General features: G+C 40.8%; 1 protein-coding gene across 3 annotated transcripts in view; it reads right to left on the bottom strand.

Moving 5' to 3' along the window:
* C5H10orf90 (chromosome 5 C10orf90 homolog) overlaps positions 1-24,899 on the bottom strand; it is a 148,891-nt gene that overhangs the window by 24,167 nt on the left and 99,825 nt on the right. For all 3 annotated transcript variants that reach the window (XM_053388902.1, XM_053388903.1, XM_053388904.1), the window contains 3 exons: positions 19,117-20,236; positions 4,933-5,226; positions 1,487-1,680 (listed from right to left, as the gene is read on the bottom strand). In XM_053388902.1, the coding sequence (XP_053244877.1) occupies positions 1,487-1,680; positions 4,933-5,226; positions 19,117-20,236 (1,608 nt within the window). The remainder of the gene's footprint in view (positions 1-1,486; positions 1,681-4,932; positions 5,227-19,116; positions 20,237-24,899) is intronic.

Here is a 24,899-nt window from a genome sequence, read left to right as displayed (position 1 = left end):
CTAGCGTACCTATTGTGCTGGTATGAGTGTTGTGTGGTTCTATGTCATATTAGCAAAAATGGAAGAACATCATAAAAGTATTAACATAACAACTTGGGACATGTTTGAAAAACTGCTACATTAAGCAGGAGTAGCTATTCTTGCAACCACACGTCTCATTTTTGCAGTTACCAGCGCCTATGTACTTTAGAATTCCTTTTTGGCCTAAGTGTCTAAATAGGAAAACCAAAGGACACAATTAATGGCTTCCTTGGACATCCAAGATATATGGATCCAGGATAAGTGCATCTGCTGTGCCTCAATGGGTAAAAAAGCAGCAGAATCCGTTTATCGCTATGCGCTTGGAAAGAAAAGAAAGAATAAAAAAGTGCAGTAGACTCTTGGCCACTTCATTTAATTGTGTATTAAATATTTTTCTGTGGCCTAGACTGTTTACTCCTAACCATTAACACACTTCTGTAGTTGTTTAATGTGCTGTCCTTGTTTGCATCAGACTCAGACCAGAGTAAGAGAAAAGTCCCTTTCATGGTGGGTCATGCATAGCTTTTTAACATGCTCAGTGTTTAAAAGGGGGACCAGAATGCTGTTATCAGTAGGAGATTTGAGTTGCCATTTAACCCTTGCTGTTCAGATTTAGGTTCATAACATTCTGCCAGTCTAGCCCTTAAAAACATAGTAACCCTTTTTTAAGGTTACTGTCCTGGCTCCCAGTTGCTGAAGAACGAGAACTCGAAGAAGGATTCTTTCCAAAGGCTTTACTGTTTAGATTGGTGCAATACATATGCACATCACTGGTCTAAGGGAGAGCAGGGCACATAGCTGATCCAACGCTTGGGTACACAATGGCAGGTGATCTAGCACACCCCTTGCTTTCCTATATAAAGGAATGTGGCAGGCTCAACATAGGGCAGCAAATGGTTCTGCTCCTTAGCAAGCAACCTAGCACTCTGCCTTGAAGGTGGGTTCTGCTCCCATCTGTTCAGATCTCCCTTGGTGCCTTCAGGACTTAGGTTTGACGGCTCTGGGGTAAGCTGTGAGAGAGGTATTGTGGAGGTGCTCAGACAGCTGTGGAGAGGAAAGCAGGGTTTAAGAGGAAGGCAGGGTGCACTGCCCTCACCCTGGGGGACCCATAATCTCTTAGGGCACAAGAATCTTCATTTTGCTGCAGCAGACTAATACAGCTACACCTCTGGCCATTGGATCAGTAAATGTGAGGGGAAGGAATTGATGGAAAGGTGAGCAAAAATGTTTGTGTATAGCAGGGGCTTCTAGACAGTGGGGAATTTCCGAAGTTGCTCATTTTCAACAGATCAGGCAATCAAAATGATTATTCAACAATGAACAGCAGCTTCAAGTGACCTCATTGTTCCGTTGATAAAGTAAGAAAAAGAAAAAAGAAAATGTGACTTTCTGCCTCCATTGAGTTCCCAGGAAAATAACCATCACAGGATTGAGAGTTAACAGAGAAAACATTCTGATATTTTACCCTGAGAGTCAGTGGGTTTTCAGGAATGTTCTCAGGCTCAGAGCAGACCTCTGGCTGCTGGAAGGCTTCATGTTTCTCATGAGTAACATCTGGCTCATGAGCTGTGGAGGTTGTTACCCTGTCGATTGTCTTGTTCATCTCACTTTTCTGATGCTCCTTCAGCTTGATAGCCAAACCACAGAATTTGTAATCACCTTAAGAAAGAGATAGATGTTTATTAAGGGGGAGCAGTTAATTTGAATTTGGGTCTTTCTTTGCTTTTGGAGGGTGGTTTCTGAAACAAAACCGTCAAGTTATATATTCTTCAGCATTTTAGTGAGAATTTATCCTGATAAACGCATTTTTGTATGCAGTTTTGGATAATGTACATGTTTTTGCAAACAATTTCCCCTAATATGATGCATTTTTGTAAACAATGGTTGGAGAACTGCATTGCAAAATTTGGATAAATGTGAATTTTGAAAGATAGCTGTGTTTTGCTTCACCTATTGGTCTGGAAAATGTTTTGATAGATTTGGAGTTAAATGCATAATGAATCAAATTTCTCCTTCCCTAATGGTGGCCACTAACACATTGCCAAAAAGAAGAAGATACATAACAGAAAAAGAAAGAAAATAAAAAAGAGGACATAGATTTGTTTTTAAAATGCATTTGCAAATACATATGCAAATTTGGAAATAATTACTAACTTTATGGTTGGGTGTAATGATGATGATGATGGTATTTCTTACTATTTATACTCCATCTATCTTACTGGGTTGCCCCAGCCACTCTGGGTGTCTTGCAACATAATAAAAACACTGCATAACTTCAAACATTAAAAGCTGCATGTAGTCATGCAGCGAAATGAGGTGCCAGAATCTTGAGAGGCAGCAATGCTAGAATTGTGTCATCGCACTGAAGGTGGTTGATGCTATGTTTTACTGCTCACCAATATTTAAAGCAAAACCCCTGCAAGCTGAAAAACCAACCAACCTTGGCACATTGAGGAAAAAAGCTTCTGTTCTAATGCACTTCTTGCTATGTAACTTTTCTACCTGCAAGAAAATGTTTTCCTACCACCTCTGCCATCTGAATGCAAACTGCTTTCCATTTACAACTTTGGTCCCACCTCACTCCATTGCACGATCGTGGGAGCCTGAGACTGCTGCCTAATACATTGCTTTTCAGAGCAGGCGGAGGGAAATATATGTTGCTCTAATTGATAATTATAATTTCTATAATTCACAGTATATGATGCTCCTGGAGTATTCAAAGCACTTCACACAGATTATCCCAGAAATCTTTACAACCATTCTGTAAAGTACAATAGCATCATACCAGAATTATTATCTTTAGTACCACCATACTGCAGATGGTGCAGGGAGAGGGGCAGAGGGGAACAACTGGAGAACAGTGGCTAGCCTAAGGCTACTTAGTGAGTTCATGGATGGGGGAGAACTAAAGTCAGAAAGCTTAGCTCACAGGTCACAGCCTTTGCTGCATGACTCTCAATAGCTCATACACTTTGAACCAACTAAGATTTACTGCACTGATGATGGACTACAACAAAATATGTATATTGTATTCTTCCTCAAGTAATTTGAGTTCTTTTCCCTTTGGTCTTGCAGCTGTTGGGGTTTTTTTATTGTTCCTGTATTGATCTGCATATTCAAGTCCTTATTTTACTGCAATTACTTTAAGATGAGAAACTAATAAACAAAATGCTAAAATATGATTTAAGTTCATTAAAAATGTAATCAATATAGAAGGTTATTAAAAAATGTTTTCCTCCTTTATAATCAAGCTTGATTGATTGCTCTTTGACAATCAATATTTCTTGCATAATTTATAATCCCAAAAAGGAGCTTGTGCCCAAAATGCGAATAGATGTTTTCAGCATTTTACAAGCTAAAAATACAGAATTAATCCAAAATGGCAAATATCCTTCTGAAGAACACTGAGACATGCCCCTCTTACAAGAGTGACAATAAGCTTGTGTTTCCTGCCAAATGGTATGATTCGAGATATTAAATATCTGGGAAGAAAGCCTATTTCAGATAGTTTCAAATGATCAATTGCAGTAAAGAGAAAATACTTTTTCCTTGTGTCATGGCAGAAGCTTGATACTCTTTTTTTCCAAACAAACAAATCAAAATATAAAGTTGTTTTCTGCACCTGTTTTACCAAGTTGCAAATCCTCTCCCATATTGATTGTTTGCCTTACTTGCACATACTTTGCTGAGCCAAGATTCTGAAAATATTTTTCCCTGAAGAGGGGTTTGCAAGGTAAATTGAAAAACTGAACATTAGTTTCAGATATTTTTCCAGACCAAAAGCTCCATGGAGGCTGTAGTTGCAGTTGGTGAGCACAGTGCCCATGTACCAATTATCGTGCATATATTTCCATTGTACACAAAGATCTGTTCCTAATGCTGCAATGGAAGGGAAATACATTATGTGACCTGGAGCTGCTAGGCAGCAAGGTCCTCTTTATTCAGGAATCCTAGGATGTCAGAGAAGTGAGATGGGCATAATTTATATATATATGGATGAGAAGAGAAAAATACATGAAGTTGGTGTTATCAAGATAATTTCAAGATAATGGAATTAGAATAATCCCTAATTTATCTTTCTCAACTGTCTACAATAAAATAGTTTGTCCGCTGGGCAATTTTTCACTGGATACAAAAGGAGGGTAAAATATATGGATAAAGCAGAAGGGAGTGGGAAATGAGGTCAGCAACCCTGAGAGTATCCCTCTATCAGCCTATAATACAAGCTGAGTTGAGTATCTCAACACTTCCAACAACAAGCATTTACAGGGATGGGGAACCTGTAGTCCTCCAGATGTTATTGGACTGCGGCTCTCATCATCCCTGAACATGGCCACACTGGCTGTGCTAAAGTATGCATGTTTGGGGATTCAATACAGAAACATGGGACATCAAAATGCATTATGTGTGTTCTAACTACGTTGTCTTATTTCTTCTTATTTGGTCTCAATAGGCCATGGCCAATATTGATAATTTATACAAATGCATTAAGTGAAGCCTGTTGCTCTCCAAACTACAGTGGTACCTCAGGTTACATACGCTTCAGGTTACATACGCTTCAGGTTACAGATTCCGCTAACCCAGAAATATTACCCCTGGTTAAGTACTTTGCTTCAGGATGAGAACAGAAATTGTGCTCCGGCAGCGCGGCAGCAGCAGGAGGCCCCTTATCTAAAGTGGTGCTTCAGGTTAAGAACAGTTTCAGGTTAAGTACGGACCTCCGGAACGAATTAAGTACTTAACCTGAGGTACCGCTGTATTTTCCTACCTTCAAAACAAAAAACAAAAAACCAACAACAGACAAATGCAAACAAGCTGCCCATTAACAGCTCTGCACCTTTTACTCTGATCATATTTTAACACGCCACAAAAGCTAGATTCCTAATACCCAATGAAAGATTTGCAGCTTACCTTTTGGGAACGGATCTTTTCTGTAGATAGCATTTTCGCCCAGTGCCCTTTTTGATAAAGCCTTTATATGATACCCGTGATCAGAAAAAGATGTTTTTGGTTTCAGAAAGCTTTGGGTCTGACTCTCTTTGGACTCTGAAGTGCCTTTGGGTTGATGTTTATCTGTCAAAGAAATGCCACCTTCCACCATGAGTTCTTTCTTGGATGATTGCTCCAGAAAGGAAGCAAGTGCTGTTTCATAGTGTCTGTCTCTTATGCACTGTTTTCTGTTGCTTCCTGAGGATGCTTGTGTGCCTATTAAAAAGTAAGAGAGGGAGAGGAGAAATAAAAGAAAAGCAATGCCTGAAATATAACTTCACTGTCATGGTTCCTTCTGCAAAGGTCCTTCCAACATTGTTTGCAGCACTGCATGTAGTATTATTATTATTATTATTATTATTATTATTATTATTATTTTCATAAATGTATCATTTCACCTTGAAGCAGTGATGCTGTGTCACTGCCAGCAGAAAACAGTGTGATATCATTAGCCTCTTCACTTCCTTGTTCTCTAAACTGCTTTTAATCATGTTATCCTCTTTCCTAACAAGACTACCTGTGATTACAAATTAATAGCTTCCTAACCAGCCCATATACCAACATTTCATTTCCACAGCACAAGATTGTATACTATGCAACTCTAAGAAACCCACTGGGGAAAATAATTGCCAAGAACATAGAGCACGCTTCATAAAAGACGCACTGTTGGTATAAAGCCAAATTGATTCCGCAAACATATTTCAGTAGTTCATTGAAGGCTTGATCCAGACATTCCATTGCGGTGTGGTTACACTGGCATCTTCGAGACATACATTTAACACAGAGAAAACATGATCTGCAAAGTTGCCCTATAGGGCTTCTTGGCAAGGGAAGAAAGGAAGGTTAGGTGAACAAATATCATGCCAATGAATGAACGGCGATCCACCAAGACTGTTAAGCACTATTGGGGCTACTGTGAAAGAAAGATTACAAGACCCCAGTCTAACCCAAAGTCCTCCACCCCCACAGTCCACACAAGATCACTCAGTTGAGAGCAATTTTGAGTCCAAGACAAGACAAAGTCTTGTGTACTTGCCACACCCATCTCCTCCAGAAGATTTTCCATGCTGACCAGGAGCACAAACCACAGACCATGGCATCAGTGCCAATCCTAGTTGCCCCTCTCTGTGGGGCCTTTTTAGTGTGCAGCTCATGCAACACTAGCAACAGGCTTATAGGTAAGTTTAGAGATGCTTCAAAAATTAACTGTTCAAAAGCATCAATGCCATCATTGTTCATGAATTACCACCCAAAATTCTATGGCTTATGTTTCCCACTTTCTATAACCAACTGCAAGGTTCACAGGTATTTCTGTTCTAGGCTACTACAAATATACATTCCCTCTCTCCCAAACCTGTCTTGCTAGTTTGTGCACACATGATTATTTGTGTGTGTGTGTGTGTGTGTGTGTGTGCACACGCACACACAAATGTGGTTGACTCCCTATATCCTTTTCCTAAGCTCAGCTTGTCAATGTGTATCCGTGTGGCGGGAATGACCGTACTATTTGAGATGAACTGCATTGTTGGGATAATAAACATGACAGCTTCTCAACAAGGCATCTGCCTTACAACAAAAGCAGCAAGAAAGAGGAAGTTTGCAAGCTTCGTTTATGGAATTAGATAGGATCTGGCCTGAGATGGGCATGGGCATGCATATTTTCAAGATTCACAAACTACCAGTAAAAACTTCATGGGGAATTGAAAATGGCATTCAATTCGTATGATACTTGTTTGAATCTATTTTCTTGAAGTTGGCTGAAATGAACTACATGGATAAGACTGCAGTCACCCTTATATGTAGCATCTGATGGTGTTGTTGTCTAATAACAGGGAGCATTCCTTAGCACCCGGCAAACTTTACAAGGTGGCCACTCCACACTCTCAATTCACAGAAGAAGATAGCTGCACATTTTGTCCCATAACTAACTTTCTAGGAGGGCTAATGAGCTTTAAAATGAAAGCTCAGGGTCTTGAGAACCTGACAAGGGTTACCAATGAAAGCATTCATGGGCATCATGGCACCCATTGGCGCCAGGATGGTGACCTCTGTTGTATGATAATTTGCTGAGGATCTAACATGTTAGTTCATACATTTCTGTGTTATTATCTCTGTAACAGAGATCTCAAAGTTTCCCTGTAACATACATTGTTCTCTCTTGATAACTGAAAACTACATTAGCTTTCCTATTTCTCTCCTTCTCCCCCACTCCCGTTTCTGAAACATATCTAATTTATTATCTCTTTCATTAGAATTATCCCAGTGGGAGCCACAAGGAGTCACTTACTGGTTCAATGAACGTCCTGGTAATGGAATTAGAACGTTGCCCCTTAATTACAGCAGCTAAGCTAAAATAAAACTTTTAAAAAACCTCTCTATGTTGAAGCTCATTCTGCTTGGCAATAGGAGTCCTCTCCAGCTGTGATTTCTATTAAATTCTGGTGGTTTCGCTGCAAACTCTTTTCTGCAATCAGGACTGGTTCAAGTTATCTGGAGCCACTCAGCTGGAGCCCAGATTCCATGTAATCGTTCACTTTCCTGTCTCCTATGTAAGTCTAATATTAAGATTGCACAATCCACGTCTTATTCACAGATCAGTAAAAGGTAACGGGGTTTGGGCACAGAAGCATAGAGAAAGGAGTTTCACTGGGAAAAGACAGGCAGAAGAATACATGTGCAAGATAGAAAATAGGGACCAAATACAAAACCACAGGGACAGTGTTGTAACTTAGTCAACAAAACAGTGCTAAATGGCAAGGTACACACACACACCCCACAAATGAAAATGGGGGAAGGAATCTTTGAAAGTCGAAACTGTGGGAAAATGACAGTCTGACATCCCTGAACTTGTCAATTAACCAATTACACACTGCATCCCTAATATTAGACACTTCCAAAATATCACCCACTAGTTATAAACACAATAGCAAGACTGTATTGCAGCACATGTATAGGTTGGAGCTCCTACTTTAGTGAAGAAATATCTACATTTGAGTTGTTAGCCAGAGAATCTTGTATTTGTATCTCACCCAGTATGGCAAGTTGTTGAAACGGTTCCCCAAGGAATAGACCTCACAAGGGGAGAGAGTAAGGAACATGTGTATTCACTGAGTTATAAAGCAATGTCAGTTCCCTATCCAGGGGTTGATTACGCAGAGACAGACTGTGCTGTAGTTACTAGCTATAGCAATTTAAAGTGTTAGTTGCAAACACAAGCGAAAATCAAACCCCACAGTCTGTGCCATTTATCTGGCAAAGATGTGAAAACATTGAGTAATTTTTGGAGCTACATTTGATAAATATTTTCTTTTACCAATTAAATCTTTCAAAAATGGACCCAAATCTGGCTCTTCCTTTCATATGAAGAGCCAAAATAAAACACAAACAGCTGTCAATTATTTACTGTCGAGTATGTTGCAAATAATTTACAGGAAACTCACAGCCACACACAAAACAGAGAAAGGGGTGCTTAAAAAGCTGAGATCACACTGCTCACTTTTCATATTCTGGGAACATTTTCATTGTATTGTTTAGGGAATAAGGCATGAATCTCTCATTAAGAATATCTAGAGTGGTATTTCTAGCTCTCCAAGCAACAAACTGGAAATATATGCAACCCACAGAGAACAGCTCAAATTGCAATTGGATGGAGATAGGGTTTTGCTATTATCCCAGTTGAAGGAATACTTTAAAGCTAATGAAAAAAGACATGAAAGTCTAATGCAGAGGGAAACCTGTGAGAACAAAATAGCGGAGACAAAAAGAAACGCTTCCATTAGTAAAATGTGTGCCTGTATGTGTATATATTAACAACTGCACAATTTACACAATTTGTTGATGCAGTAAGATACAAAGGGGAAAAAACATAAAGGTCAAAACATGCTTTCCCCCCACTCAACTCTTCAAAGTTTCATATATCCCAAATGTGCCCATGCTATTTTTTATTTGGGATTCCCCCCCCCCCCAAATAAACTAGCCATGCCTCAAACCAACTTTGCTGCCTTCCTTAAGATGGCTTTTTGATTATGCTGTAGAAAAGCAATCTCTTTTACAAAGCAAACATTGCTAGGCAGCTGGTCCTTATTCTGTGAATTTTTTTTTGTAGGAAAATACTTGTTAAAGGAAAATACTGTCGTGGGCAGTTATGGGTCTTCTTTCCTGTTTTTAAGAAGGCAGTGCAGAGTTACCCGCAGTCCTGGCTTCTCCAGCATGGTGCCCAGGGCACAACAGTGCTTAGCACTTCTCCCTAGGTGCCTGCCCAAACCTTTCAACCCTCCTGTTTGTTTTTCTTAATCTTCAGGCAGCAGGGCACATTTTCCCCTGTGGTCCCAGAGTTCTAGCACACATGGGACAAGGGCTGTAGGTTAATGGGAAAGCAACTGCCTTGCATACAGAAGGCCCCCCCACCAAATCTTGGGAACGGTAGTTAACACCCCACAGAGCTGCAACACCCAGGACCCTTAAACTATAGTTCTGCGGTTTCTTTGGGGGAAGTCGTGTGATTTAAATGTATGATGTGCATGCTGCTATCAGCCTTAGTTTCTAAGGCTATAACCAAGCCAACATGCATGTAAATTGAATCATCATATCATCTTTCTCCTTTTACCCACTGCTTCCTCTTTCTTCTATGTCCTCTGTGTCAAATTTTAGACTGTAAGCAACTTAGGGCAGGGGCCTTGTCCTCTGTGAAGTGCCGCCACACACATTGATGGTGTTATATAAATAATGACCACTCAAATAGAAGATCTAAGGATGATACCAGAAGCTGTATAAATGGCAAATTATTCAGGCAATGAAAGTGTTAAGAGCCTAATAGCCATGAACAGCTGTGTTAGCTTGTTTGCACACCTAATACTAATTTGTGCCAGGAGTGTGAGTCAGCAGATTAGTGTTGGACAGCTGGTAGGGAGGATGACAAAACCACCTAATTATTCCTGATGGTTGCATATGTGTGTTCTGGAGAGCTGAGGTTTTATTGTTTTAGTCAGGTAAATTAAAGCCACACACATCGAGTCAAAGCTACAGGATATTAGACTAAGAGCCTACTAATGTGAACCATCTAAAAACACAGTAAATGCACCATGTGACATGCAAACCTACTTTTAAAGTAACTTAGCCCCATTTGTAAGAATGATACTGCCAATTTATGAGTCACTCAAGACAGATACACACCATCATTGCCTCCAGAGCTATAGTGATACCCTCTTGTGAATACAGTCCCCTGTGGTAAACTAGAACACACTGATAAACTTGAGCAAAGTGAAAATTCCTGTCATAAAAACCATGATTCAAGGACTCTCCATGAGAAATGTTTTGCATTTACATGGGGCTTAAACTCTGAGCCTGCTGTGTTAAGGTATTTTTATTTTCAAACAATAAGAACTCAACATTAGCCTGGTTCACACATAACACCAAACCATAGTTTATTAAACTAGTTTCATAAACCATGGCTTAGCATTATGTGTGAACCAGACCAGTATGGCAGACTGTGGTTGCCACTGAAACTGCAGCTTCATGTTTCTCCTCCTCTATCTCCCATACTGCCCAGTGACACAAGATGCATGTGGTGAAAGCATCTTGTGAAGGGTTTCTTTGTCCCCCTTCCGCAGCATTTTTTGCCAGGGTAGGATGATGTCATTCCACACGTTTTGTATCAGTAGATGTTACTGGTGAAACCACGCTATTTAGCAACAACCACTTCTGGTCTGGTTTTGGTCTCAAACCACTGGGATCTGCCCCTCTGCAAAGCCGCCTTGGAAGCTGCTTTCTGCTACCCCAGTCTCCTGTCTCCACTACGCCAAGTTTTTCCATAGCTTCTTCTGTCTCCCTGTGCTGCCATCTCCTTAGGAAGTTAAATTGCAGTGCAACTGAATGACAACAGTGCACTACAACAGCAGCAGAAACCCAGAAACAAGTGTTGGGGACGCTGTGATGGGGGCATCACCAAACTAATCTCGGGTGCAGACAGGTTTAGAGATCTGGAACAGACACTTAAGTTTTACACAGCCTGAGCATTTGTACAGTAAAAGTGCTGCTGTAACAGATCTATATCATGGATCAAACTTCTACACAAAACTCAGCCGCCACCTTCTTGCGAGTTCTCTGAAGGCACATTATATGAAATTGGTATTAAGGCAGCTCCTCCAGCGGGAAAAGCCAGAACTGATTTCAACGTTGTAAACATACCCATTGCTCATATATTTCATATACCCCTTATTTATATTAAACTCTAGCTACATGCTTTTATTGTTCTCGAAGCTACCAGCACGAGTTTGACCAAACTGCAGGAGGCAGTGGAAGACATGAGTGCCTGGCGTGCTCTGGTCCATGGGGTCACAAAGAGTCGGACACGACTAAGCAACTAAACAACAACAACAACATGCTTTTATAGTTATGACTTCAAGATTGTAGTAACGGTTCCCTTGTGTTTGACCTGGAAGCTGCAGTTAGTGCAGAATGTTGCAGCACACAGGAATGAGACCCTGCCAGCATATAACACCTGCGCTAAGAGATCTGTAGTGGTTGCTCATTGGCTACTGGGCCAAGGTCAGGGTGTTACTATTAGTATATAAAGCACTTAACACCTTGGGGCCAGTTTATTTGCAGGGATCACCTTTCTCTATAAATGTTCACTCAGCCGCTTCAGTATGCAGAACTAGTACTGTTACAGATGCCACATAATACTTTTTCCATGATTGTAAGAAATCAATGTGTAGCAGGACCTACCCTTTGGAACTCCCTGCCTATTGACAGGATGTTTTATCTCCTTATGTGCTTTAGCCCTATGCAGTTTTTAATACTCTTTTGATTGATTTTAAATACCAGCTATTTTTAATCAAGAAATTTAATGCTTTGTTACTTGTAAACCACTTAGAGGTTTTCTTACAATCAAGTGGTATATAAATTTTGTTAAACATATAACAAATATAATAACTATGGGGACCTAGAGTTTCATCGTTGTAGGTGTTCGTGAATCCAAGTTACAATCAAATCGGCTCCTATTTTCCTTTGAGTTTAACTTGAAACATTTCCTTTTCATGTTTTCCCATTGTCCCTGGTTTGCTGGCTCAGATACAAGGTCTCTGTTTTATGGCTTCTTGAAAGGGAGGCTAAACATGAGATGCTTAATCATTCTGTTCATCACAGCATTGCAAGCCTTAGCTAGAAAACTGTAGAAGTAATGCAACTATAGAGAAAAGAGGATGCCCTACAATCTGTTACATCACAACAACAAAAGTTTTCCATGAATGCTACAATCATCAGCACAAAACTAGTTTGAGAGTAAGGAAGAACAATCCTAACTTGGGGCTGGGCAGGAGTAGAGCAATGGAATCACTGTGACACTGAAAGCTGTCTCATGCTAGCCAGGGTGGAAGGGGTTTTTGGTGGTGTGTGTGTGTGTGCGTGTTGGTGCTGGTGATAATTCTTTGCTATTCCAGGTGGGCAATGCTGAAGATCTGTGAAGCTTTGAAACATATAGATTCAAAGCCACACTTGCTACCAGTGGCAATTACACACACCCACACCCACACACCCAACTTTATCACCATCATGAACAAGATTTCCCCCCCACAGAACTTACCGCTTACCCAATATTTACGAGACATCTGGTAAACGTCATCCCATTGGCCCGGTTCTGTATCTTCTATGTAGCACGTTTGTGCTTAGGGTAGGGCAATGAAAGACACTGACCAAGCTTTAAAACGTGAACATTGTCCATTTGGAGCAAAGATTATGGCATAAAAGGGCACTGATGTCACTGCAGTATCCATGAGAATGGAAATGAAAGACTTTGTGATGTCATCTTCAAAATAAGTACAATGTGGCTTGGTGGTCAGAGGCTAGTGACTTTAAGGGCATTTGCTTGGAAATACTGAATAGCAAGTCGAGGTTCCTTATGTGAGTTTCTCATTGGGATGTAATAAAAAAGTCATTTTTTTGTTGTTTGCATCCAATCTAGATTCAAATCTGTCGAAGGTGTGATTCTGTATCACACTGAGTATATGAATAACATGCTAAAGTACCATAAAGGAAATTGTCCATAATGTTCATAGAACAAAACAAAACAGTTCCTGATGTGATAATGGTGCAGCTAATGGTTGCAAAGGCAGGTTTTTGTCTAGCAAAGATATCTGCATTACCATAAAAAATCAACACCTTTAATTGTAAGGCTGGCATGTACATGTAAACAAGCTAATTCAACCCATAACAATGAGAGGCAGTCCTTTGCCAACTGCAGCATGCCAAATGAATGAACCCATATATTATCCACATTGTTGTGTGGCCATCACAGCAGCACACATGAACCACCAGCTACATGGCAGAGATTCCCAAAGGACAAATGAGAAATGTGCTGACAGTAAATGTACTCAAGGGAGGAGAGTACAATGGTCTCAGCATCATTACGTTCCTTCATAGAATACGGTAATTTTCTTTCCAATGCCCTCTTTTCTTGCCCAATACTTTGATACATTCCTCCTCAGCTGTGGCCATTTTAGATGCGTCAGAGAAAAATAATCAGGGTCATCATTATTTAAGAGAGAGAGAGAGGGGGGGGGGCAAATTAAAGCAAACTTTCTTATGTTTTCATCACTGGGAAAAAGAAAATGCTCAATATTCCTGGCTTTTTTTATTATTATTAACTGGGAGGTCCATTAGCACTTTTCAGTTTTATATATGCTACTCACAAACTCACTCAAGCAACATTTACCTATTTATAGTATGCCAAAGAAAGTGATCAGAACTTGGAGATCCATCACTTTACATATTCTCCAGAATCAACGAGACGTATTCCTAACTGACAGATCTTCAGCTGCCACCTGTTATTAAGCTCCACTGTTCAATTGCAAGTCAAACTCTGTTTGCAAGCTGTGGAGTCTACTGTCAGGAAATGTGACAATAAAAATTAAATGGAAAGCTCTGGATAAAATAAAATTGCAAAATCTGGCACCTGCTTAGCATATTCAGTTGCACGGCACTACTGATTCAGAAATCTAATCTGAACTACCTCTAAGAGACTGCTAACTCAAGGTTGTTGCACAGCCAATAAATTCCAGAGTGTTTCTGCTGACTACTACATCACTACTTGCCTTTAGCTGCACCTAAATTTTCAAACTTTTTATCTTATGCAATCCTTTGGGTATTTCCTCTTTAGGGCAGATTTTTATTTTATCAATAGATAAGTTTTTAGCCAATGATCTTCTGTTAATTTGCTCCACTTGTCTGTTTCTATTATACTGCATTTATATCTTAGATAACAGTGTGTTGGGGATGACAACTACTGTAATGTGTTTTATGGTGGGTTTTAATTGTTGATAGACACCAGAAGGGCAGAATACACATTCTGTATGAATGAATGAATGAATACTGTTTTCACCCAGAAGATAGAAATGGGAACAGCCACAACAACAGGCTTAACGGGTTTAGAAAAAATTGCATAAAACAGAAGTTTGGTTATATAATTGTGATTGAAAACCTGTACTATATAAGCACAGGTTATAAGTGTATGTCATAACAATACAAGTTTAGCCAGTTAATGTTATGTTGAAATCTCACATTAATAAATAATTTCAGCTTCTGGTTGTTCTAGCCTTTCCGACATTTATCTAACTAGAACCTATTTTTCATGCTTCACAAATGTAGCCCCCTAGGAGTATCAACTATATTTGAAACGTCCTTTGTTGGGTTTATGTTTGTGTTTTTGAAGGGGCACACCCAGAGATGTCCTACCGCAAAGCAGAAAGACATTTGTCTCTCATACTTAACATCAGGTCTGCATTGCTGCAAGTAATTAAACTGTAAAGCCATACAGCATTTTATATGCAGATTGGATTGGATGACCTAATAGATCTTTCCCATCTCTCATGTGAAGGTATAATTCAACACCAATTCTAATGAAGGCTCATGAATATTACTCATTTCCTACAAATTGTCACTGCTAAACGGCTGACAGGTAATTGACTACTCATTATTTTTTTGATCTCAACAAGAAAGGCCATGACCTTTTGAGTCGTTATTAATTAGTTCTATTTAAAATGTTAAAAGCAGGAAGAATGCAATAAGGGGACCCAAAAATCATGCTACTGGGTGGGAACCTCTCAGAAGGCATATTCACATTTTATACCATGGGAACAAATGACACTGATTTGTTAGGTGGATTTGTAGCTGGTTGACTGACTGAACCCAAGGAGTACTCATTAATGGTTCCTTGTCATCCTGGGGAAAAAGTGACAAGTGGGGTGCTGCAGGGTTCTGTCCTGGACCTGTTGTCGTTTAATGTCTTTATAAATTACTCGGATGAAGGAACTGAGGGGATGCTCATCAAATTTGCAGATGACACCAAACTGGAAGGGGTAGCAAATGCCACAGAAGACAATTAGAATTCAAAATGACCTTAACAGATTGGAGAACTGGGTGCAAGCTAACAGAATGAATTTCAATAGGGACAAATGTAAGGTTCTGCACTTAGGCAGGAAGAACCAGATGCACAAATATAAAACGGGGGACACCTGGCTTACTAGCAGTACACGTAAAAAGGATCTAAGGGTCTTGGTGGACCACAAGCTTAACATGAGTCAACAGTATGATACAGCAGCAAAAAACAAAGCAAAAAACACACCCTAATGCTATTCTAGGCTGCATCAACAGAAGTGTAGTGTCCAGATCAAGGGAAGTAATAGTACCACTCTATTCTGTCTTAGTCAGACTACACTTGGAATACTGTGTCCAATTCTGGGTACCATAGTTTAAGAAGGATATTGACAAACTGGAACGTGTGCAGAGGAGGGCAACCAAGATGATCAAGGGTCTGGAAACTAAGCATTATGAGGAGCGCTTTAAGGAGCTGTGTATGTTTAGCCTGGAAAAGAGGAGATTGAGAGGAGATATGATAGCCATCTTCAAATATATTAAGGGCTGTCACACTGAGGAGGGAGCATGCTTGTTTTCTCCTGAAGGGTAGGACTTGAACCAATGGCTTCAAGTTGCAATAAAGGAGATTTCGACTAAACATTTGGAAAAAAACGTTCTGATAGTAAGAGCTGTTCAGCAGTGGAACAAGACTCCCACGAGAGGTGGTGGAATCTCCTTCCTTGGAGGTTTTTAAACAGAGGTTGGACGGCCATAGATGCTTTAGCTGAGATTCCTGCATTGCAGGGGGTTGGACAAAATGACACTCGGGGTCCCTTCCAGCTCTAAGATTCTGTGATTCTATAACAATACACAAGAGCAATGGTCCAGCAAGTCAAATACTGTCTTCTCTGCCTGATAGCAGCTCCCCTGGGTCTTTCAGAGGTTTCCTAGCACTACTACCTAAAATCCATTTCACATAGATGCCAGGGGCTGATTCTGCATCCTTCTGTATGAAATGCATGTGCTCTGTCCCTAAGATAATAATAATTTAATAATAATAATTTTATTATTTATACCCCGCCCATCTGGCTGCTTTCCTCAGCCCCCCTTTAGAGAATAAAGGAGGATATCACATTATCATAGCTAAAAAAGAAAGCCAACCAAAATTTCATAAACTGTTACTTTGAATTTATACAATTTCAAGGAAGGATGGTACCATGGGAGGTCACCTTGTTCATTCTATTGTCCTTAATGCAGAAGTCACAGTGTTTTATTATCCTTGAACAAAGTTAAGCTGACTTGCTTTTTGAAACTTTCCTTTCTAACGCACATGGTTCCATTACTGAACTATCATTACAGCTAGCAAACATTTCTTAAAGACTTAAAACTGCTGTATTTTATTAACTGCATGCAAATGCAGAGTTGCATGGGTTGTTTCCACCCTGCCTCAAAGAAACTGCAACTTCTATGAACAAAATTATTTTAAGATATATTGATTCCAGACTCTTTTAAGGAACACCAAATGCTACGTCTAGCATGTAATAAACCATAAGAAACAGTCCTACAGCCACACAGAATTCTCTTAATCATGTTTAACATTATGGGGCTAAAGGGTGCAACCACAGAGATCCGAGCTCAGCAGTTCATGTTGGACCGCAGCCAGGATTCATACTCACAACAGTGTATCAGCATTATTAAAAGAGACATCACACACAAGCATCTTTCCCATGTGTCTACGCAAAGGAATGAGAGGGTAGGACAAGTTGACACTGAGCGCTGTGCAGGGATCTGACTGAACATTTGACCCAGACTAGTTCCAGGTTAGGAAGGAAGAGACATGACTTGCCTTTTGACCTCTACTGCACACTAGGTGCCCAATTGCTTACACAAGTGAGTACTGCCTATCTAAATTCTCTCTGGATGTTCTTTACACATATTGCAGTATACTATAAAGCATGCACCTCACCAATCAATACCTGCTGGAATATGAGACAGTGAGTGATTAAGGCTGCAATGCAACACACACGTATCTAGGAGCATGTCCCACTGAAGTCAAATGGTACTTACTTCTAAGCAGACATGTATAGGATCGTGCTGCATAAATTATGAGGGGTCTCCTACTGTATATTTCCTTACCTTTTCTGCTTTATAAGCTTGTTGTGGATTAATAATAATAATAATAATAATAATAATAATAATAATAATAATTTATTATGTCTACCCCACCTATCTGGCCGGGTTTCCCCAGCCACTCTGGGCAGATTTCAACAGAACATTAAAAACAGAATAAAACTTCAAATGTCAAAAACTTCCCTAAACAGGGCTGCCTTCAGATGTCTTCTAAAAGTTGGATAGTTGTTTATTTCTTGACCTCTGATGGGAGGGTGTTCCACAGGGCGGGCGCCACTACCGAGAAGCCCCTCTGCCAGTTGTTAGGATCAATCTTTTACAGACTGCAAACGAGTTAGCCTCTATTGGACACCCCCCTTTTTGCTGTACCAGGAGCCATCCTTTGCCATTACTACTGTAATAAAAGGAAACCATAGCAAATGTAATTCTGGCTTTTCTGGTGTGGGAAAAAGTACAGGAGGTGTGAGCTGGTGTAACACTTGGGTGCATAAAGGACTTCAACCCTGGAATCATGTATGTACTGGGGGGTTCCACTTTAAAACAAACCCCAACTTTCTACCCTGAGCATGGACCTGCTTTCCAGGTTGTTAAAATGTTCTGAGATATACTTCACAGAACTTGGTCAAGATTGTGCTTACCCTGGAATATCATTATGGACTTCAGCTACCAAAGATACAAGTAGGCCAAATGATAGCTTATCAAGATGATGCAAACATGAAGCTAACCTGAGGGTTGCCTGCAGCTACTTTGCTGCTCCCATGGCTGTTACTGCTGCACCACCTTGAGCTAAGCCAAGATTTGGTTTAATCGGTCATCAGAACCGGGACTTGCAGTTAAGCTCTCTCATTGCTAACTACAAGCTGTAGCCAAGGTGTGTTCTTGGAGAGAATGTGAAGAGAGATAAACCATGAGTCCCAATTCAGACAATGAGCTAACAATGAGCCACAGGAGCAAAGCAGTCGCAAGGTCCTTTCTGGAAGCCTGCACAGTCAAAGGTGTCAATGGGGAACAGCAGCAGTATGCTTGTTGTCCAAAGGTAAAGGGCCCCCTGACAATTAAGTCCAGTCGCAAACAACTCTGGGGTTGTGGAGCTCATCTTGCTTTACAGGCAGAGGGAGCCGGCTTTTGTCCGCTTCCGCAGGCAGTTTTTCCAGGTCATGTGGCCAGCATAACTAAGCCGCTTCTGGCAAAACCAAAGCAGCGCATGGAAAACCCGTTTACCTTCCCGCCGGAGCGCTACCTATTTATTTACTTGCACTGTGTGCTTTTGAACTGCTAGGTTGGCAGGAACTGGGACCAAACAATGGGAGCTCACCCCGTCATGGGGATTCGAACAGCCGACCTTTCGATCGGCAAGCCCAAACGGCACAGTGGTTTAACCCACAGTGCCACCTGCGTCCCTAATAACTAGACATTTAAGTTTGTATTCAGGGCTACTCATATTTGGGGTAAGCCAGCACTATTCTTCATGCGAATGTTATATATGAAGTGGCCCTCAGAATCATCATATGTTTATTTTTTAAAGGCACTTTAAAAAAAAAGCTAGTGGCAGCGTTAAAAGAATGGTGGATGAATTCTGTTCTAGATATCTGATCTAACAAGGATGAGTTTATTTAACCTACTCACCTTCATCGTAAGTCCAATGAGGAATGTGAGGAGACAATGTACTGTGATTGTCATTTGAATTCCCATCATTACTCTGTGTTAGCTTTAAATTATCATGTCCTTGAAGGCTATCCACAACTGGCAGGGTTTCAGATGGAAAGGTACCATTCTGGAGATATTCAGTCCCTAACGGTTCCTTTTCCGATGTCTGTTTTTCATCCAAGTAGTTCTCCTTGAGATCTGCATTCCAAATTGTTCTGTGTGGAGCCTTGCTTTCCTCTGGGAGCTTTGTCTTAAGTACTTCTGTGATTAGCTCTCCATTAGCTAAACCATCCACTCCATCTGGCGTTAAAGTGGGGGAACTGCAATTTATATTGAAAGACATGACTGACCTATGCATTTTTTGGTTCTTAGTCCGAGGTTGATCTACAGGCACTGAGAGAGACTTGTCTATGTAATATATTGTGTTTGGACACCGCTGGGAAATGCTGAAGTGAATGCTTGAAGTGAAGGAAATTGGTGCTTGTTTCTTGTGGCTGTTTCTTGGAGGGGTCCTTCTGTTCTCTTTATTTTCAGTGCTAGATGTGCAGCCAGATTGCTCCGTGCACGGCTGCGGACAGGGTTCAGAAACCTTTATTTCAGTGGCATTTCCATTTTGACAACATCTTTGTGCGTGGAAAGGTCTGCAGAGATGATCCAACCCAGTCACATTTGAAGCAGGAGCAGTGTTCATTAGCAGCTTACTTCTTCCTCGGCATTTCAAACAAGGGGGGTCCGAAGCATCCACCTGCATCATGCTGTGAGAAGGTGGAACGACTCGTCTAGCGGTGATTGTGATGGAAGCAAAACCTTTCCTCTGGCTCTGACACTGCGTCTCCTCTTTGGTATGGGAGTCTGTTCCAAATACATTGTCATCTGAAGAAATCTGAATTCCTAATCTTCTGGGAAGCAATATGAATGCTCTATTAATGTTGACTGAACTATGATTAGCCAAAGATTGGCTCATGCGATAAGCATCAGACTGGGTGATTACAGACTTCATAGGGAAAGGAGCCTTATTTTCTTTTGATTTATTCTCATCAATCATCTGTGAAATGAGTATAGACGAAATCATTTTTGTGTTTTGTGATGGCAGAGACTCCTGCAAAGGAAAATATCCAAATAATTAAAATGCTCCACAATGGCCACACACACACATTCTCTCCCTCTCCCTCTCTCTCCCCCCTCCTCCTCTCTCTCTCTCTCTCTCACACACACACACAATGATAACTAAAAGGATTTTGTGATAACATATAATAGTTCCACATGAGGCTTCTTGCCCTATTTCCTTCAAATTTTCCTGTTTCTGCAGTTTTTACTTCCTACAGTTTCACTTTGGGCCGTTTCTAAAGGAAAGGTGGCTAAAACCAACTGAGAAATGTCTGCCAGAACAAGAATGAAAACATGACCAATTTCATGTGCAAATTATACATTCATAGAGCAGTTTGAATGATTAATTGATTTGCTCAGCTGGGTATACGGCCCTGTGTTTGTTTAACAATGTATGTGCCAATAGTAGCTGTCAATTTCAGATTATAACCTACGCCACACTGCGCTTTCATGCCGATCTGCTGAAATATTAAAGCGCTTTAAGCACTTACGGCCTCCAAATGCATTGCAAAATGAATTACGTAGGTGGGCTGTGATTTTCTGTAGAGCATTTATGTGGGAGTTGGGTCAGTGTTGTTGAACAAAAAGCATCAAGTATGACCAAGGCAGGGGGAGGGGTTCTTCCACTCTGCCTCCCACAAACAGCATGCACATATTTCTATAGTCATTTTGGGTACCATTTATTTCATCAGCTCCTTATTATGCAATATTCCTTGGCTGAACAAAATATCCATAGTGACAACGAGGAGGCATATGCCCAACACTTACTAAAGGTTGCCTAGAGCCATTTCCTCCCAACAATCACCATCTCCCTTGACAGAACCAGGATTTCCTTTAGTGCCTAGTTACCCTAACGCTATTTTCTATATACAGTTGTTATAACAATAGGCAAGTAACATGCTCCACAAAGCCAATCAATTGAATGCAGAAAAAAATGTTTTCAAATACTTTCCTCCCTATATCCTAGTCCTATAATTCCCTCTCAGCTGAAATGTGGCATAAATGGGTAAAAAAAAAAGCAAATGAGTATCTACATCAGTAGATATTTCCTTTATTTCACTATTGTTTTTATCTCGCTATTTGCTGCATAGTGAGATGTGTTTATTTTATGCTATATCCAGTCTTCTTTTATGCATGCTGACCGCCACTGTGATATCTACATGCCTAAAACCAAGAAAGAAAATACATTGCTAGAATTCATTTACTGTTTTGCAGCAGCAATCTGACAGCTACCTCTGTAGGTTTAAGGAGCTAGTTCAACAGGATTCTATCTTAAACAGGTTTGCCCCACCTTAGGCCTCTTTGAGTGCTGTATTTATTTGTATTGTAAACAAAACCACTGCTTTTTTCTTGGGGGAGAGGGGACACAGGGGTACGCATACCCCTAAACATTTTGTGAATCTAAGTTTGGCCTCATTAAGGGGCAGTATTTCAATATGAGTAAGAAAATGAACATTTTTAAAAGGAAAAAAAAGCACTGAACAAAACCATGGGGTGGAGTGGGGGCACACTGCCAAACCCACTCTCTCTGGTTTGTCACCCTTAACTGAGTTTATAGCCCTCCATAAGACTGAGTGTGAAAGTCTGAAGGGGGAACCCTACTCTGCTCAGAGAGCCTTCCTTCTTGCTTTAGAACCCTGATTGTGGAATGCTTTTGATGGGATAAAGACGAGGCATTGGGAAGGGAGCCCCTCCCCTTCCCCCTCGCATGTTTATCTTCCCAGGTGTAAATACAAAGCCCAAATGCAAAGAGCTGCTCGTTTGCAGGGGGACCTGCCTTTCACAGTGATTTTACATGTAGAAATCTAGCAAGTAAAGCATGCAGCTAAATGTTGGGGGGAAGCCTAATAGGAATAGAGCTCAACTGAATACTCAAAATAAGACATGGGCTTTTTTCTTCTTCTTCTTCCCAAAATCACTATGCAAATCTGCAGCGAGAAATTTTGAGTTCATAATTAAAATTCACGTTTTCAACGTGAAACTTTCCCCTCAAAATCAGTATGTTTCAGGCTTGCTGGTATCTCTTTCAGTAGTTCAGGTGTTGGGTAGCCTTTAGTGTTCCTCAATGAGAAGATTAGGAAATTAGACAAGTTTCTTCAGAGACAGGATGGTCACCACTACTGATCTACAGTGAACAGCCACAGCTGAATGTTCAGATGATACATTAAACGCATGGTCAGGTTTGTATGGAAACTTTCTTTTTAATAGCAGCAGTTTGGGGAGGTGGGGGAGCCTAACCCTTTCCCCTCACACAATTTTCTGGGGGGGGGGTATACTTTGCCAAAGCTTTTATTTACTCCAGGATGTTGCCTTCTGGAGATTTCCATTGAAACAGGGATGGGAGATGTTAACTTGCTGCTTCTGCTTAGGGCACCCCACAGTTGTTATTTATTAATGTTTTTTAAAGAAGGGAATGCTGTGGACTAAACCACTGAGCCTCTTGGGCTTGCTGATCGGTAGGTCTGCGGTTCGAATCTGTGCAACGTGGTGAGCTCCCGTTGCTTTGTCCTAGCTAAAGATATGCAGATGTGTTCACCAATTCAACCAATCATCTAGCTCAGCTACCAAGTTTTTTTTTTGGCAGACAAGGGAGTGAAGAAAATCTGCCCTGGAGGTAAAAAATTTGAAGGTCACTACTACATCAGTCCTGCCAAATACAAAATATAAACCATTAAAGAGCAAACCTTGGAGTGAAATACTAGTGGTTATTAAATATCGTTATTAAAATACTTGCTCAGCGTTTTATAAATCAGAGATTATTGGAATAGTCAACTCTGAAATTTGCTGAGGAGAATTCTGAGAAGTTTTGAATGAAAACTCATTTCAGTCAGATCTGGAAACAAAAATATGGCATGACCACCAGCCTCCTTTCAACTGCCCCTTTGCTGTTTGCTCCTTCTGTATGTCCCACACAACCTACTGGGAAATTACGCAGGGCAACTCCCATTTACACTAAACTCATCTCAACAGGGCTTATGCCAGAGAATTTCCCAATGTTAAAATCTCCTGTTAAAAAAATCAGCATGCAATGCAGCAGTAAAGAGTGATGCAGTGCAGTGATTTGGTGTGGGCGGAGGGGAGGTGACTGGAAAAAAGAAAAGGAAGCAAGCCCTGCTGCTTGTATGCAAATCTTTGCCGACAAATAAAGGGCCTCGTTGGTTTAGAGTCCCTAACCACTTGTTTTATTGTTGTGCAGTATTTATAAAATTGTAACAATTAATGAAAAACCCTATTATGACAACACAAAGTTCAACAAAACAAAACAAAACCTAACAAGAAGACCACTTACAGGCAAGCAGGATTCTACGTGAGGATACCATTATAACTATTTTTTCCCCCTCGGCTGCAAAGCTAACACACAAAGTCATAGAGGGCAGCTCACTTAATTCTGACTGTCTTGCTGTGAAAGTAGGATCATTAACAGCTGTTTACATTGCGCTATGCAACAGTAAGTTACATTTTGCTATTTCTATACTGTTACCCATTTCTTCACAGAAGTTACCCAAATATTCTCGTAACTGGCGATTAACACATTGCCTACGAGTGGGTCATGTGGGCGACTCATTCTGCAAAAAGTTTGTATGCATGATGCTGTACAGTCCTAAGAATCACTCTGCATGCTACCCTTGAATGCTAAGCATCTCCAGTGATGGCCAGTGAGGTGGCACATAGGGAGACATCACGTCAATAAGTGGTGAACAGAGGTGGGTGGCTGCCATACCCTTATGGACCAAAGGCCCAAGGTGGTAGCCAAAGAAGGAGTTGCTGGAATCTGTGTACTGTGCAAAAGCGCCAGCAGTGCCCCTGTGGACCACTGACACCATCAACTGCACTAGCCCTGGATGCTGCTGGCAAACAAGTCCTCTCAGAGGTCCAGAGAGCCCCAAGCCACTCCCAGCTTTTGAGGCTTCTAGCCAAAATAAAAACTAAAAATTAAAACAGATTAAAACAATGGTCTGTCTAAGGCAGGGGTTGCCAGTCTGCCACCCACAGGCACCATGGTGGCTGTGAAGGCTTTCATTGGCACCCCCAGCAGTGGCTCCAGACTCTGAGTTTTCAATTTTTTGAAAAGTAAGTTTCTAGCCCTTCTAGAAATAAAGTTATGAAGCAATATGTGCTGGTACGCTTTTAAGTGATTACTGTGAAAAGAGCCAGGCTGTCTGCTCCCGGCTAGTAGTTGGAGATGTGATTGGTAAGTGAACTATTTGGACATCAGGCAATAGGAATCCCTGGAGTCCTAAAGAACTGCTGTTTCTCCCTATTCTTTTCCTGCTTGAATCCACCCATTAGTTTTGTTTTGCTGCCTGTCAGCCACACAGAGCCGTTTAGGGTTGCCATATTTCTAGAAGTAAAATTCAGGACATAACAGTTGTTGAACTTTTTTTTTAAGGAAACCCAAAGTTTCAAAATCCCAGACATTTTACTGATTTTCAGAAATTCCCTCCTGGACACTATTTTCGATCATTAATTCCCGGACATGTCCAGGACATTCTGAATGTATGGCAACCCTAAGCGGTTGGCAGGCAGCATGGGAATCACCTATCACTCATTTTGCTGCCTGCCAGCCACGTGGTAGACAGCGGACAGTTGCTTGATAAACCTTTTGAAAATGTGTGGGAAGAAACTGGGGAATCCTCCCACTGCTGCTGTGTTTG

The sequence above is a fragment of the Podarcis raffonei genome, chromosome 5, assembly GCF_027172205.1.
Source record: "Podarcis raffonei isolate rPodRaf1 chromosome 5, rPodRaf1.pri, whole genome shotgun sequence".
NCBI classification, from domain to species: domain Eukaryota; kingdom Metazoa; phylum Chordata; class Lepidosauria; order Squamata; family Lacertidae; genus Podarcis; species Podarcis raffonei.
This window is presented reverse-complemented; position numbering and strand designations above follow the sequence as displayed.